The sequence below is a fragment of the Mytilus californianus genome, unplaced genomic scaffold (assembly GCF_021869535.1).
Source record: "Mytilus californianus isolate M0D057914Y unplaced genomic scaffold, xbMytCali1.0.p SCAF_5, whole genome shotgun sequence".
In the NCBI taxonomy this organism is placed as follows: Eukaryota; Metazoa; Mollusca; class Bivalvia; order Mytilida; family Mytilidae; genus Mytilus; species Mytilus californianus.
The window spans coordinates 36,960,629-36,977,411 of NW_026262701.1; the positions used below are offsets into that span (position 1 = coordinate 36,960,629).

At 32.6% G+C, this 16,783-nt stretch overlaps 1 protein-coding gene across 1 annotated transcript in view; it reads left to right on the top strand.

Moving 5' to 3' along the window:
• The first annotated feature begins 2,470 nt into the window (after window positions 1-2,470).
• Window positions 2,471-16,783, top strand: part of LOC127701964 (fibrillin-2-like) — a 35,705-nt gene continuing 21,392 nt past the window's right edge. Inside the window, exons 1-13 of the mRNA XM_052205940.1 lie at window positions 2,471-2,834; window positions 4,161-4,253; window positions 5,397-5,531; window positions 7,263-7,397; window positions 7,968-8,096; window positions 8,809-8,928; window positions 9,412-9,537; window positions 10,425-10,535; window positions 10,862-10,993; window positions 12,886-12,993; window positions 15,234-15,359; window positions 15,966-16,073; window positions 16,632-16,751. Of these exons, the coding sequence (XP_052061900.1) occupies window positions 2,471-2,834; window positions 4,161-4,253; window positions 5,397-5,531; window positions 7,263-7,397; window positions 7,968-8,096; window positions 8,809-8,928; window positions 9,412-9,537; window positions 10,425-10,535; window positions 10,862-10,993; window positions 12,886-12,993; window positions 15,234-15,359; window positions 15,966-16,073; window positions 16,632-16,751 (1,807 nt within the window). The remainder of the gene's footprint in view (window positions 2,835-4,160; window positions 4,254-5,396; window positions 5,532-7,262; window positions 7,398-7,967; window positions 8,097-8,808; window positions 8,929-9,411; window positions 9,538-10,424; window positions 10,536-10,861; window positions 10,994-12,885; window positions 12,994-15,233; window positions 15,360-15,965; window positions 16,074-16,631; window positions 16,752-16,783) is intronic.

Here is a 16,783-nt window from a genome sequence, read left to right on the forward strand (position 1 = left end):
TCATGGATTCTGTCATAGCTATCCAATTCTCAATATCATTAAGATAGTAAGTTAACTTCTGACGAGGTCCCTCATTTGGGACAAACACATAAAAATGCAGTGGTTGAAACTACTTTTTTACATCTTAATCCTCTCGATCAGTAGAAAAACAAGACGTACATTAAAGAACATATTATAAGATCAAGTACAGGAATAACACTTCACGCTAAAGTAACGGTATACTAGATAACAATAAAACAAAACTTACAACAAACTAAAGAATGCTCTTAGCTGCTGAAAGTCATTTCACAGTGCTTTACCTGCTTATAAGAAATAATGCTGTCCTACGTCTTACACTTTGGTTTTCTATATAGATGGAAAGTCTATAAACATAACAATTTTTAAATATACTCGTTAAATAGATAAAATTTGATATTTTCAAATTTAATAAAAAATACTTTTGTGAACTTATAGATATGATAACTAATAACATGAGCGAATTCAATATGTATATGTCAAGCATCGTGGTGATATACTTTTGATTAATATTATCTAATGTATGTCTTTTACAGCAAGGTTACACGATGCCGCGCCTGTTGTTATTGTTGGTGACATTTTGTTTATCGTGTGGTATAATAACAGCACAAAATGGTGAGATTATTAATCCAACAGTTAACCACACGTCTCTTCATATTGATTTTAAACTTAATTAGAGAAAACAATATGTAAAAAAAAGACAAACAAAACCATAGGTAAAAAGACGAAAAAACAAACCATGAATAACAGACGTATAAAACCAAAATTATACAAAAAAGAAATACCTATAAAAACGTACAAAAAAAACCTGTAAAAATGAGGAAAGAAAAATCCATGTAAAGAAGGCAAAAAAAACCACTCCAGTTAAAAAGACGATCAAAAACCTTTCCTTTCGCAAATTTCTATTATACTCCTCTACCATAAAAAAAAGACAACATATTTCTACAAAATAATGGAAAAATGTTTTGAATGCTTTATATCAAAAAAACATACAGGATGTTTCACAATCATCTTCGTTCAACGAAGTTTTTATTAAACTTTCTAAGGAGCTGTCCAATTGTTTATTAGACAATTTCGACAATTCTGTTCTAAACTCAAGTTCAAAGAATACCTGTGATCAAAATATAAGTTATTATAAATAAATATCGGAAGTATAAATAAACAATATAGATATCAATACACGAGAGACACAAATAAAATTAACTTCAAAATAAAAGCGCCTTAATTGCTGTTCTTCAGCTAGAATCCTAATGTTTTGTTATTTGTGTTGTTTGGTTCTTGTTTCAATTACTTACACCCTATTACTCAATTTATTCATAAAAAATACTTATCAAAGATACCAGTCTTACAATTTTGTACGCAAGACGCGCGTTTTGTCTACATAAGACTCATCAGTGACGCTCGAATCAAAAAAGCTAAAAGCCAAATCAAGTACGAAGTTGAAGAGCATTGAGGACCCAAGATTCTGAAAGGTTTGGCCAAATACAGCTTTCCATTGTATCCTGCAACCGACTATTTTACTATACAATACAAACAGGTGTATGGATAACACGAAGCGATATACTTATAGTATACGTATATAGTCTCCTGGTATCCTGCTTCTACTGCGATTCAAGTTCAACGGTTACATTAACATTACTATTAATGTCATAGTTTATGCTAGTGTCCTCTTCCCAGTCCGCTCATCCAGTTTCCTAAACTGGTACAAATATTTTTTTTTTATTTTCCGACAATAAAATTGAGAATGGAAATGGGGAATGTGTCAAAGAGACAACAACCCGACCACAGAACAGACAACAGCAGAAGGCCACCAACAGGTCTTCAATGCAGCGAGAAATTCCCGCACCCGGAGGCGTCCTTCAGCTGGCCCCTAAACAAATATATATACTAGTTCAGTGATAATGAACGCCATACTAAACTCCAAATTGTACACAAGAAACTAAAATTAAAAATAATACAAGACTAACAAAGGCTAGAGGCTCCTGACTTGGGACATATATTGTATATAATGTTCTTTATCACCCATCGAACATATATAGGTCTTTGGTCGATCATCTTTAAGTATCTATTTAAATAGTATTATAATTGTATCAAGTACGCAAAACACATTTCACCAGATATTGTAAATGCTTTTTTTATACTGCTGTGTTTTGTATCTGTTGACAATTTTATTCTTTTTTACTCCCTGAGAAATCAATATTTAAATGTATGACTGTTTTTTTTTTCAGACGCAGTATGTGTCTCTGGTGAACTGGATCTTGTGTTTATCATCGATGCTTCTAATAGCATAGGTTGGGGCAATTTCTTGAAACTGAAGAATTTTTTGAGAGGGTTTCTCACTCACTTGTCTATAGATAATGGTGCGGTCAGAGTCGGGACTGTGGTATTTTCAACGGCGGTAGAAACAGAATTTTATCTAGACTCGTACACCACGTCAGCTGAGATTGATAAACACATGTCAAAAATAAAGTACACAGACGGTGTAACTTACACTGCAGGTGCTTTGAACGTAACCAAAAACGTCTTATTCACCGCAGCAAAAGGGGACCGAGATGCAGTCCCTAATTTCGTGATACTTGTAACAGATGGAAATTCAAATTATCGAAAAGATCTCACTATCGAATATGCTGACAATCTTAAAAGCGTTGCGGTTATTTACGCTTTAGGTATTGGCAGAGAACTTGAGGAATTCCCAGAAGAACTACTGGCGATTGTCCGACAACCGGAAATTGGGAATCCTGAGGATATGGTCCAAATGTTGAAAGATTACAATGCCCTCGAAGAGTTGAAACTTGCCATCTTTGACAATATGTGTCCAAGTAGGTCAAATAATTTTATACTAGATAGTTATTTGATATAAAGTGAAACAACAAATCAAGAAGAAATTATTTCGTAAATCATTTTTTAACATATGTGTAATAAAGCTTTCGTGTAAGTTTTAAATCTTCCTTATGAGTACTTTTTTACTGCACTTTTACAAGTCATAATAAAGAGCTTTTTCTGTTCTATTTTTACGGCGCATGCCTTTTATTCCAGAATTGAATACTTCTTTTTGTAATTTTATTTGAGGGTAACATTCCGCGCTTCATACTATAAATGTGCACACGTTCAACGGTTTTACAACGGACTATAAGATATAACAACAACGAAAAAACATTCAACTTTCACTATACATTTTTATGCTGCAACGATAAAATAACGAGTTAAATCAAGACTCCTGTGTATTTTTGTATGTATGGTTTTAACGTTATCACGGAGAGCACACGCAGTCACAGATGTTGCATTTTCATACGGAAATTAAATATAACTTTGGCCAATCAAAATAACGGAATTGTTTGAAACTTCTATGAATATGAATATCCTTAAATAATATGTGTAAATGTACAGTTAGGCATTAACTATTCGTTCTTCGCTTTGAAACAAGTGACAAGATCTCTGTTTTAATTTTATTTCAATGATCGAAGGTCGTGTTATTTTGTGCAACTAACGATGCTACTAATTACCTGTTTTGTTGTTTTCCATAGTTATACAACAGAATACAGTTATACAGAATGGTAAGTACTTAATTTATCTAAAAATGAAAAAAAAAGAATTCCGATAAAAAATCAGTGTTTTTTACTATGAGTTTTCCATACTTTACAAGAAATTAACCTTAGGTCAGAAACAAATGGAACAATATGAAAGGTTCTCAAGGTATTTGGGGCCATGTGGGTCCAAGCGCCATCGGTGTGCTGACACCTGTGTAATCAAGGTATATATGTACAAACAACATCATATACAGTCGAACCTCGTTATGTCGAAGTCGAATGGACCGGACAAAAGTATTCGACTTATCCAAGGTTCGACTCATCCGAGGTTGAGTGTGTCGTCATAAATTTTGAATACACGAAATACGTTATGAGATTTATGTCAACTAGATATTTTGAACAGGTGCCTTTTTTTTAGATATGACTTTTTAAGATTGTGTATTCAATCTCCGTTTTTTGGTGGTCCTTCATCATAATTAAACAAAGTTTGCGGCAAAACTTAATTTATGAGCTAATTTAAAAAAAATTCAACATAGTATTTTTTGCTTTTCTGATTTTGATTTAACTTGAACTTATTAACCATTAAAAAAGAATGTTGTTTATTTTGTTTTATTTAAGGTTCTCCTTGCTACGAGGAAGGAAAAGTGTTTGAAAAAAGATGCCGTACATTTAAATGCATCAATTCAAAATGGAAAAAGATGGGTTTCACTGGTAAGTTATCTTATAGAACAAACTAAATATACATCCACTTCATTTGAACTTTGGTGGTTGGCAATCATACTGCATCTTCTTATATTTATATAAAAATAGCTTATACATTTGCATCGGGTAATGTACATATAGTTAATACAGTTTGAAGGTATATACAATACAAAGAGGACCCAATACCGAGTGTGGATTTACACAACACAATTGTCTTTTCAGAAACAGATAAGTACAAAATTAAGGCTTTCCGAAACAGATTGTATCATAACAAACAGCTGATACCACAGTAAAAGTATACATGATAATGAAGTGACAACATCATATTATGTGCATATCTACACATCGCTTACCAATCAAAACAAATTTAACTGATGTGAAAAAAGAAACCGAAAATCCATGATGATAGTTCCTATAAAAATAAACCCATTAACATTTTGTTACATCGGAATAATTTCAGAAAAGAAAATCTTCACCACTATAGATATCTGATTAAAACACCAATTTTAACATTCTGGCAATTTTTTCCATTTTACTTAGTTTTTAATTTATTGTTCCATGGATCGATTTATTTGTTAAATTGCTTATTCTCTTTTTATTCATTCAGTCTGAATTCACATTCATTGTGTCGAAGTTGTATATACCTTTTCTTGAACGTATGGTAGTTGTATTTTCGATTTATTGTTTGCAAATGTCACATTTTTAAAGTCGCATTAGTGAAATAAATCCCTTTTATCGCTATTTTACGAAATTTTCGTTTGATCTTGCTCACTGGTAATTTCCTTTCTCAGCGGAGTCGAGTGATATGAAGAATTATCGCTAGAAACTAAGGGGACACTTGGCGTTGTCAATGAAATTGACATGAAATTGACAACGTCGTCATAGGTAAAATAGCGATAAACCGATGATCATGTGTCATCTCAACTCGATTGCTTTTCTTACTTTCGCCGTACCGGCTTAAGCGAGAAAATCAATCTCGTTGAGATGATCAACGATAATCTATAAATATTGCATCTCTTTACTTTAAAAATATTTTTTTTCTAGTTTAATCGATACGTGTTTCCTAAAATTGCAAATTAACATTAAATTTGTTTGATTTATTCCTGGCGAATGTGCACGATTTAGATAGTACATATATATTGTTTTATTCAGGTTGCATCAGTAATGGACGATGCTACGAATGGGGAGAAGAAAGAAGTGATGCATGCTACCAATATAAATGTTTCAAACCTGCCAATTGTAAAAGTAATCTGTGTCCTAGCTACGACTACAGACTCTTTAACGCAGGTATGTCAACAGGCTAATCAAAAAAGAACGTCAGCAGGTTTATCAACGATGGTAAATCCTTCGGATTTTTAATGATGGTATATCATTGTTGGTACGTCGTCAGGGTTTTCAATGCTGGAACGTCAGCAGGTTTATCAATTATGATACGTCATCAGGCTTATCAATACATGTACGGCAGTAGGTTTACCAATACTGCTACAGCAGCAGGTTTATCAATGCTGGTACGTCAATAGGTTTATCATAGCAGGTATGTCAGCAGGTTAATCAATGCGGGTGTGTATCAGGTTTGGTAATGCAGTTTTTTAATTAGGTTTGTTAATACGAGTATGTCATTAGGTTTATCAATGCTGGTACGTCAGCAGATTTATCAATTAGTGTACGTCATGAGGTTTATCAATGCTGGTATGTCATGAGGTTTATAAATGCTGGTATGTCTTTAGGTTTATCAATGCTGGTACGTGATTATGTTTAGCGATGCTGGTACGTCATCAGGTTTATCTATGCGGGTACTTCAGCAGATTTATCAACTAGTATACGTCATCAGGCTTATCAATGCTGGTATGTCATCAGGTTAATCAATGCTCGTACGTCATCTGGTTTATCCAGGCTGGTACGTCATCAGGTTTATAAATGCTGGTATGTCATCTGGTTTATCAATGCTGGTACGTCATCAGGTTTATAAATGCTGTTACCTTATCAGGTTTATCCATGATGGTACCTCAGGAGGTTTATCAATGCTGGTAACTCCTCAGTTTTATCGATGCTGGTACGTCATCAGGTTTGTCAATACCGGTATGTCATTAGGTTTAGCTATGCTGGTACGTCATCAGGTTTATCTTTGCGGATACGTCAGCAGATTTATAACTAGTGTACATCATCAGGTTTATCAATGCTGGTATGTCATCAGATTTATCGATGCTGGTACCTCATCAGTTTTTTCAATGCTGGTACCTCATCTGGTTTTTCAATGTTGGTACGTCAGCAGGTTTATCAATAATGGTACGTCAGGAGGTTAAACAATGTTGGTACCTCATCAGTTTTATCAATTCTGGTACGCCAGTAGGTTAATCAGTTCTGGTACGCCAGTAGGTTAATCAATTCTGGTACGCCAGTAGGTTAATCAATTCTGGTACGCCAGTAGGTTAATCAATGATTGTACGCCAGTAGGTTAATCAATGATTGTACGTTAGAAGGTTTGTCAATGATGGTACGTCAGCAGGTTTATTAATGGTGGTATTTCAGCAGGTTTATCAAAGCTGGTACATCATCAGATGTATCAATGATGGTACACCAACAGGTTTATCAGTACTGGCACGCCAGTAGGGTTATCGATGATGGTACACCAACAGGTTTATCAATTCAAAACAAAATAGTATATAGTGAATATTAACACACAAAATAAAAGTTTAGAAAATCAAAGCAATCCAAGTAGTAATTAAGAGGGACATAAATACAAAAAAAAAGTATGACACTTAACGCAAAATGATATAATTGTTTTGGGGGAGGGGAGGGGGAGATGGACAACTCAACACATAATAATGATCTAAAGGAACAGTATAGAAGAAAATGAAAAAGAGTAAGGCTATACAGCCAAGAATATATGCTCCCGAGATTTACAACGCAAATTAAAATATAATTACCTTAGAACTATTGAACAAAGAACAAGAAAATGAAACAGAAACAATTGTGTGTGCATGATTTATCTTTAACAATTATTATTTGTTCTTGCAGGATGTCTTGTCGATGGACAATGTGTTGATGAAAATAAAGTTGTTGAAGACAAGAGTGTATGCGCCAACTTTCAATGTATCAGACGAACGTTTGATAATAATGAAGTTTACAGTGAATATCTTATGGTCGGAAAAGGTTTGTGTCACTGTTTTTTTTCTATTTATATCTTCTTTTTATGGGGGATGGGGGTTGGGGTTGGTGGTGTTTCAATAAATTTCAAAAAATCAACGTAAAGCCGTAACAATAAGAAAACATCATACCTGCTACATATCTTGATATTGTATTATAACGACATTATACGAATGCATAATGTTCATATCAAAAAGACTATTGTTTGGTTTTAATGTTAGAATTACTCTAAACGATGTACTGTTAGTGTAGCAACATATTATGCATCGGAAACTATAGACATTGTATGTTTTGCTCTGCTTAAACGATATGAGTGACATCGCTCAGAACATAAACAAAAGATTTGAGAAAATAACAAAAGAAAAAACATTTTTCCGAAAATGTAGACAAACACTACATTTTCAATTACTAATTTCCTATTAGAAATGGCATTAAATGTATTTACATATTTTACATTAAATGTATTTTCATATTTTACATTAAATGTATTTTCATATTTTACAGTAAATGTATTTTCATATTTTACATTAAATGTATTAAAATTATATAATCGGGTCCTATGAATTCTCATTTCAGAATGTGTGCGATCTGACGGGACATGTAGTGAAGTTGGTTACACTTACGAGGAACACTGCATCAAATATGAATGTCAAGCCTCAACTTTTAATGGCATTCTAACTGCTGAATTTATGCCAATAAATACCGGTAAGTAGATTTCTTCCCTTCTTCATCATTTATTATGGAATAACATGTTCTTATTTTTTATAAATAGATTAACGTTAAGTAATTCAGAAAAGTAATCCAAAATTGTCAGATGAACCTTGGTAGCATGATTTAATCATATGGATGTAACTGTGTTAGTAAAATATTATTTTTCCGTTATCAGACATACATGTATTGAATTAATTATGATTAATATTTATATCCCCGCTCTTAACGGATGATATATACTGGTCTACGTCTGTCCGTCCGTTAAAAAAAGACAATGGTCACTTTTTCTCATTAACTAAAAATCAGAGCATTATTCATAAATTTGATAGAAAGCTTCATGTGAGCATGCTTTACTTTGTGGTGCATTTTAAACTTCGTCTCTCATCCACTTCTTGTTTACTGAATACTGCTTATATATTCTTATACACAATGACATGTGTGAAATTTTCGTCACATTTTTCTTTGGAACTTTAAAATGAATCAAGACTTTCAGAAATTATTATCAAATTTCATGTGAGCATGCTATACCGTGTAAAGTATTTCCATATTATGCCTTGCTCATCAACATCATGTGTACCGTATATTTAAAGCGAGGGTATCATTTGTGAGTAATGGTTACTGAGCCACTTGTGTATTCTCATAATGGGTACATAAGTGTTAGACTAGGCAGTTTCTTCACATATCAATATTGTCCCCTTATTTTCAGCATGTAAATATGGGAATAAATGTGTTCAGCTTGGAGAAAGAATTACAGAAGTTTGTGACGTATTAGTATGCAACTATGACGACAAAGCCATGGGTTATGAACTTATGTTGGAGTCGCAAGGTATTTTATTTTGTAAATAGTGCATGATATACATGATATAAAGACAATTTTCCAAATATTAAAAGGAAGTCGTTATACGTGCAGCTTCCTATATGCATATGCCAATATCGACCAGAACATCATACAGAAAAAACTAGGCATTGAGCAACAATTTCTCCACCTTAAACCGGAAAGGACGATATTGTTGGAGGAGTATGCAGTGTAAGTCCCACGGGTTTTTCTCAATTATATTCTCAATCACATAAACCGAATCTCATTCGGTGACAAGAAGAAGAAAATCACTGATTGGCGATTTGAAAACTATTGATGCAGTAACGTTCGAAGTATTTCAAATAATTGTGTAATGTAACAAAACTGATATTTATTATATCTCAGACGATCATATCTGTGCATCTAAACCCTTGTAACTAATCTTTCAATGTAAACGTGGGACTATTATATTAATATAAGATGTATACATATAACCGATTATTTTTTATTCAGGCTGTGAACATAATGGAAAATGTCTGATGAAAAACGAAAAAGTTTTTGAGGAAAGCACATGCACAAATTTTGTTTGTACATACTCTAGGAAGCAAAATAGGCTAGTGATGAAAGAAAGAGTTGCAGGTATTTAAAAATTATTTTCAAGTTAATCATTAGCATGTCTCAAACAATATCAAATAATATCTTAAAATCAAAAACACATATTTAAGAAATATCGTTCTTTTTATAATAATGCAATGAAACCACGAGGCAGAAGGGCCTTTTTTAAAAAAATATCCGGAAGGGGGGATGTTGTTTAAATGCAAACATGCATTATTTGATCGTAACTTCTACAGAATATCAGGAATTATTGCATAATTTTCATTTTAAATATGAATCGAATAATGGTTTCTTAAGTAGTATAGCATCATAATATACAAGGGACAAACAAAACCAATAGAAAAACGACGAAAAACAAACAACAGTTCACAAAACACAAGATCAATACGAATCTCGCCATAGACCAGGGTGATAAACTCGAATACTCCAGAAGGTCAGCAGTTTTTCTCCATTTGCGGCATCGATTACATTTACCAAGCATTATCCCGCCAATAACACATAACCTGTAATGAGATTTCACATTAATATTCCTTCTTTACAATAACCCAAATAGTAGACAAGGCCGTTCTCTAGAATAACATTACATAATAACTTCGAATAAATATACAGCATACAAACATAATGCTTAAAAGCAACAATAAAATCGAGGAAGGGCAAGCAGTTGATATAAAATAAATAGATGTGATATGATTGCCAAATGCGACAGATATCCAAAAGAGTCTAAATGACGATGATTGAATTAAGAATGTCTGTTAAATTGAACAATACTTGGTGTTTCTATATATCACAAATAATATTTTACTGCCACATGTGCTAGTTGATATTGCGGTACATGTAAACTTATTACATTTAAGTTCAACAAACAATTGAAAGCTTAAAGTGGTTTACTCTGTTTTTATGTTCCTCTCTAGGTTGCAAAGGGACAGATGGCAGTTGCGCTGCCAAAGGAGAGGTGGTAACACAAAGGGGTTGTATCAAGTACCAGTGCGACAAAAAAGGCAATTTAGAACTGATTGAAGCAGGTTAGATGGTTTTAAAGTAAAAAGACTGTAATTTCTATTCTAAAGTAGTGCTATAATTTTCCTTATAGGTCTTTTTACTGTTATCAAGTATTGAAGAAAAAAAAAACTTAATCAATCAGCAAACACATTTTTTATCAAATTACTTTTGAACATGAAAACTTCAACTAAACACTTTTTTCAAGCATATCTTATCATATAATGTAGAAATTTCTAATTTAAAGGGTTTCAAAATAACAAAAATCATACCGACTATGATAGGACAAAAATAGAAATGGGAAAGAGTTTTTAGTCGGGTTTTTAACCTTAAATTATGTCAATAAATTTAGGATGTGATGTTGATGGAGAGTGTAAACCAGTTGGATCAAAATGGAGACAACCTGGGGAGTGTGCAGTGTTTAGATGTGTATTGGTAGACACAGTGGACGATTCGGTAGAAACTGACATCGAACAAGATCTGGGTATATATATATTCATTTAATACTTAGTAATAAATTCTTGTAAAAGAGGGACGAAAGATACCAGAGGGACAGTCAAACTCATAGATCGAAAACAAACTGACAACGCCATGGCCAAAAATAAAAAGACAAACAGACAAATAATAGTACAGATGACACAACATAGAAAACTAAAGACTAAGCAACACGAACCCCACCAAAAACTGGGGGTGATCTCAGGTGCTCCGGAAGGGTAAGCAGATCCTGCTCCACATGTGGCACCCGTCGTGTTGCTTATGTTATTACAAATCCGGTAAATAGTCTAATTCGGTAAGTCACATTCGTGAAAAGGGAAGGATATTGTAGTTACGACATAAGGAACATATCCGATATCATCTGTGAAACGGTTATTCCATAACGGTCAACCAACTCGTGATGGCGTCCGTAAAATTTACGAAGGGATGATTTCAACTTCACTATTTGGAACTCTTGGCTTAATAGCTTCCTTGTGAGCAGCAATCCTCTATCAAGGAAATCATGATAGGAAACACAAGCCCGGGAATATCGTATCAATTGGGAGATATATACTCCGTAAGCAGGCGCTGCTGGAATGTTGCTACATAGAAATGGAAATTGTATGTGCAATACAATCAATGGCAATCATACAGTATCAACCATCCGTGATGATATCGATGTCAATCACGATTTTAATGGCTTTCTTAAACCCCTAATCAGTATGACGACACTTTCAAAATAGTACGTATATAGGAAACACCTTTTGTGTTTTTTTATTCATTTCCCTGAACTCATTAGTAACATTTCAATTCTGCCATATATATCAAAATCTCTATTTGTGTCAAACACATTATATAAACGGTTTTGTCGTGCTCGTGACTGACACTAATCACTGGATTAGACATGTTATTTGTTGGCCAGTTGGTGCATGTATATAATGTAGCAAGAGGTGCCGACCCTGTTGACGCACTTGGTTTCTTTTCGTTTTCATACGTATTTTTGCACCTTTTTTGTGTCTTTTATACCTAGGTTTATGAACTGTAACTGAACACACAGTTGCAGCTTTATCGCTTTAACACCTTTAATGGTATGATTGATCAATATTATGTCCTAGAATACATTTGTTTTATTTTCACAAAATGATTTGTTAATAGAAACATTCGAGACGAGAAGAGTGCTTACGACACGTGGTTCTTGACAATATGTATGTAGTTCCAATGAGACAACTCTCCATCCAAGTCACAATTTGTAAAAGTAAACCAGTATAAGTCAAAGTACGGCCTTCACACGGAGCCTTGGCTCACACCGAACAGCAAGCTATAAAGGGCCCCAAAAATGATGTGTAAAACCATTCAAACAGGAAAACCAACGGTCTAATATATATAAAAAAAGAGAAACACTTATGAACAACATCAACAAACGACAACCACTGAACATCAGACTCCTCACTTGGGACAGGTGCAAACAAATGCAGCGGGTGTAAACGTTTTGATAGGCGCCAACCTTTACCCTACCTGAAACAAAAGTGTAACATCCCAACATAGAAAGACACACTATAAAATATCAATTGAAATGGGGTACTCAATCAAAAGACATATTAACAAAAACCAATGAACATACACTTAACGAATAAATTTGATCTATGACACAATGTAAATACAAAATTAAATAAAAAAAAAAAATGCTCTAGATATGAAATTTAAGTAGGGAAGTCAAATTGCATATTGATTTTGTCAATATATTACAGTGTAGATGTTTTTTTTATTTTGTCATTTGGGTAATTTGCGTTCAAGAATATCCCGCATCTCCCATTTAGAAATGGCGGGGACAAATGTTTAAAACCGAAAATTTAATCTCAAAATAGGTGCAATCAAATTGGCATACTATTTTCAATTTTGTAGAATGTCACAATTTTGATGGAGAATGTGTGAAACCTGGTGAGAAATTTGACGATCATTGTATAACCTACAGATGTAAAAACAACGGCAAATTAGATAGAGTTACTGCAAGTAAGAATGCATATTAAAAGGGTTGCTTCATTTGTGTTATAATCTGATGAAACATGTCTATGTAAGATTCATAAATATTTGTAGAGATAAAGAAAAAAAAATAAGTACTAGTACTCTTTTTTTTTTTGTGTTTGACGATTGAAATAAGATTAGAGAGGTCAAAATTATAAGACTTTATATTCCATAACTTATAGTATGTAAAACTATAAAAAAATAATGGCTTATTTCCATATTGGTATTCCAATACCTCGTTAATGAAATGTCTTTTATCGGCCAGGAATAATATGTTAAATATGCTCATTCTTTTTATATGGAATGACTTTGTCTTATGTTAATTTTTGAACATAAACAGAATCGTTGATTTTCTGTTCCAAACAGGATGTGAATATGATGGTAAATGTTATGATATCGGTGATGACTGGGTGGACAGAAAGAGATGTAAACACGTGGTTTGTAGGGCTGACCGAAAGTTAGGTGCCGTCTTCTTTAGGAGGAAATATGGTAATAAAATAATAACATTGCCACTTTTTCAATAATTCCAGTTATCTATCGAAAGCCCCCAAAAAATCAGAGAGTTCAAATCATAAAATTTATTAACATTGGAAAGAGCTTTTGTGTAGAAACGAAAAAAAAAATTATTTGGCAACTTTTCTGACTACTATTCTATTGGTTTAAACAATGTATACGCACATACCAGATACTACATCTTGACCTGTCGATTATTTTGTAGATTCTCTATGCGTTTAGTTGCTGTCTAATGACGTATACCTCATTATATCCATTCACTCAATTTTTTAAATATAATTTATGAATTTAGATTAGTCGCAAACGACTGCAGTTTTTTTTAGTAGATTTGTCTTAAGATAACCGATCATTTATTAATGTAAGTCTTTACAGATTGAAATGGTCGTTTCAGTTCAAATTCTATTTGTAAGTGTCAGTTCATATTTAGTGTAGGCAATATTACGATCGATTTTTTGTATAATTACACAATGCTTATGATGAACTGTCAAGGTATTTTGTATTTCATGACAACAAACAATTGCATGGCCAGAGATGGATGATTTGATTTTGTTTAAATTTTAGTATCAAAATGTCACATATTATGAACATGTTTTAAAACATTATAGGTTGTAAAGATGACAAAGGAAACTGCTTTGCACCAGGAGAATTTGCAGTGAAGGACGGAAGTTGTGTAAAATATAAATGTTATTCCGATCATGTATTGAGACGAGAAGGTTAGATTCCATAAAATGAACAAATATGATTTATTAACATTTTAATAATGAAATCAGAATACTACGACAGAAAAAGATGGTGTATTGAGTATTTATTTTATATTTCTATTAAATAGGAAACAAGTAAATACATGGCAATCAGATTATGGCTTGTTTTAATGTTGTAAATATTTGTATTGGAACCAATTTCAAGAAAATATGTTACCTTTACGGTTAACAGTAGATAATAACGGTTTTGAGAGGTATTCGTTTATTTCTTTTCAAATTTCTGTAATGTTTAGGGGACCACCGGTTGTCTTTTTTTTTCATTTTCTTGCTTTTTAAAGAAGTTGCATCTTTTTACGTTATTGACACTTTTTAACTCCCTTGTTAGCGTTATACTACTTATCGCTTACTAAGTACGTTTACAAAGTTCACATAATTTTTACAACCTACAAGATATCTTAATAAACAAATCCTGCACTTTGTCAATGAATGCTGAATACATGTATAAAGTTAGTGTACCTATGTTATGTGACAAAACAGTCTTCTTTTAATATATTGAAATGACATTGAAATCAAAACAAGAATTAATCTTAATGCATATAAACTGGTGAAATAATTCTTGGCCGTTATTTTGCAAGAAGTTTGGGAAGGACATTGCCGTTAACTATATAATAGGGAATCTTTAAATGTGGTATTAATTCTTCCAAGACTCGTATATTTCACTACTTTGGCAATCCATCTTTTTCGTTACTGATTACATATTCATAATTATTATGTCTTTGACAATCCATCTTTATTATTCTGTACATCAAAACTATTTCAGCGGCCATGTTCTTTAATGATCAATTCTGTTAAAAAATAAGTATTATTAAAATAGTTTGCATATTGTAAGTTTACTGTTAGTGTAATTATCTGATATTTTTTTTTCATTTTTGGTTTTACTTTCTATTGACGGTTTTGCAACTTCATCTTGTGTAAATTCTTGATTCAATAAGTATAATAGGAATACCTTTACAGATTGTGAGTTCAAAGGAAAATGTTATGACTCTGGTGAAACGTGGGTTGAAATGTCTGAATGCCTGACTTTATCCTGTTATAAAGATGACTATACTGGTGAATCGGAACTGTCTTCGTCTCCATACGGTAAATACAGTTATCAATGTTGTGATTTAATACAAAAAAAAAATAATAATCAATTTTTGAATGTAAATCATAAATAATTCAGAATTATTTTATGTATCATTCATCCACTTGTGAATATAAAAATGTTAAAAAAAAAAAAAAGCGTTTCATCAGCCAATAATATAATCATTCAAAATGATCATTTTATATATACTATTCAAGATAATACATCGTTTTTAGAACAATTAATATCACAAAGCTATACATAATTTTTTAAAGTATTAACCATACATATGCTGATAATGTTGAATGAGGAGGTGAATGTAGATTAATTAGTTTGTACAAATGTCAAAATGAATACAAATGTTAGTCATTAGCTATTCATATGGAATTGTAAACAAATGCATGACATTGGCTCCTTATGGATAAAATAGTACCATAGTGCAAATGTAATAAAGAAAATGACATACTCTATATCAACCGCCACAGCAAGCTCTAAAGAGGCTGTCTGACGTCGGAGACTACATCATGGTAAAAGCAGAAAACATTTACTCTAATTGTTTTACACTAGCTGACATATTATATGTTCATTCGTAAGGTGTCTATATGGTATTTATGACTTTTTAGGTTGCTTGGAAGAGGGAATCTGTAAAAATCCTGGTGATAAATACGAAAAGGATTGTCAAACATATGAATGCCAGCCAAATGGACAAGGATTCCAGATAGTTGATTCTAGTAAGTTTTCACATAGAAGGTAAACATAGCTTAGTCATTAAATGGCTTCAAGAACAACAGTGAATTGTAATTAGACAAAAGCTATTATCGAAACTAACCTAGGTAGTTGGATTAAACAAATAAAAAGTTGTTTACAACTGATTCTCATGCCGTAATTGTTTATAACGAAACAATCGAACAGATTAATTGTTGTCAATAACTGATTTTTATACTTTTTTAAAATTGTTTAAACAGTACAGGATAGACGCCTTTACCCAACAAATCCAAGGAGCAAATTGACACTTAGCAATTTGAAATAAGCGTTTAAAAAAGTGGAATAATATTTATTAACTTTCAAATTAACATATTAAGATAAACAAAGGTTATTGACGTATGTCCAAATTTACGTATTCACGTTGAGAAGCAAACAATGGCTCTTCATACAAAAGGAGGACTTTGACGCAGTACAAAGTTATCAACGGCATTAGGATTTTGATAGATGTTATATATCACATATTTAGATCTTAAATACAAATTGCTACTGTGTTAACATGTATACATTTCAAATTCTTTTCCCAGAATGTCCATGGAAAAACGGCTGCAAGAATTTGAATCAGACTTGGTTTGACAAGAAGACATGTAGACGATACGGTTGTTTTGAAGACGAGGATGGGTTAGACATAGAAGAAATTACCTATGGTAAGAAACGTTTATAAATGTAAATAAAAATA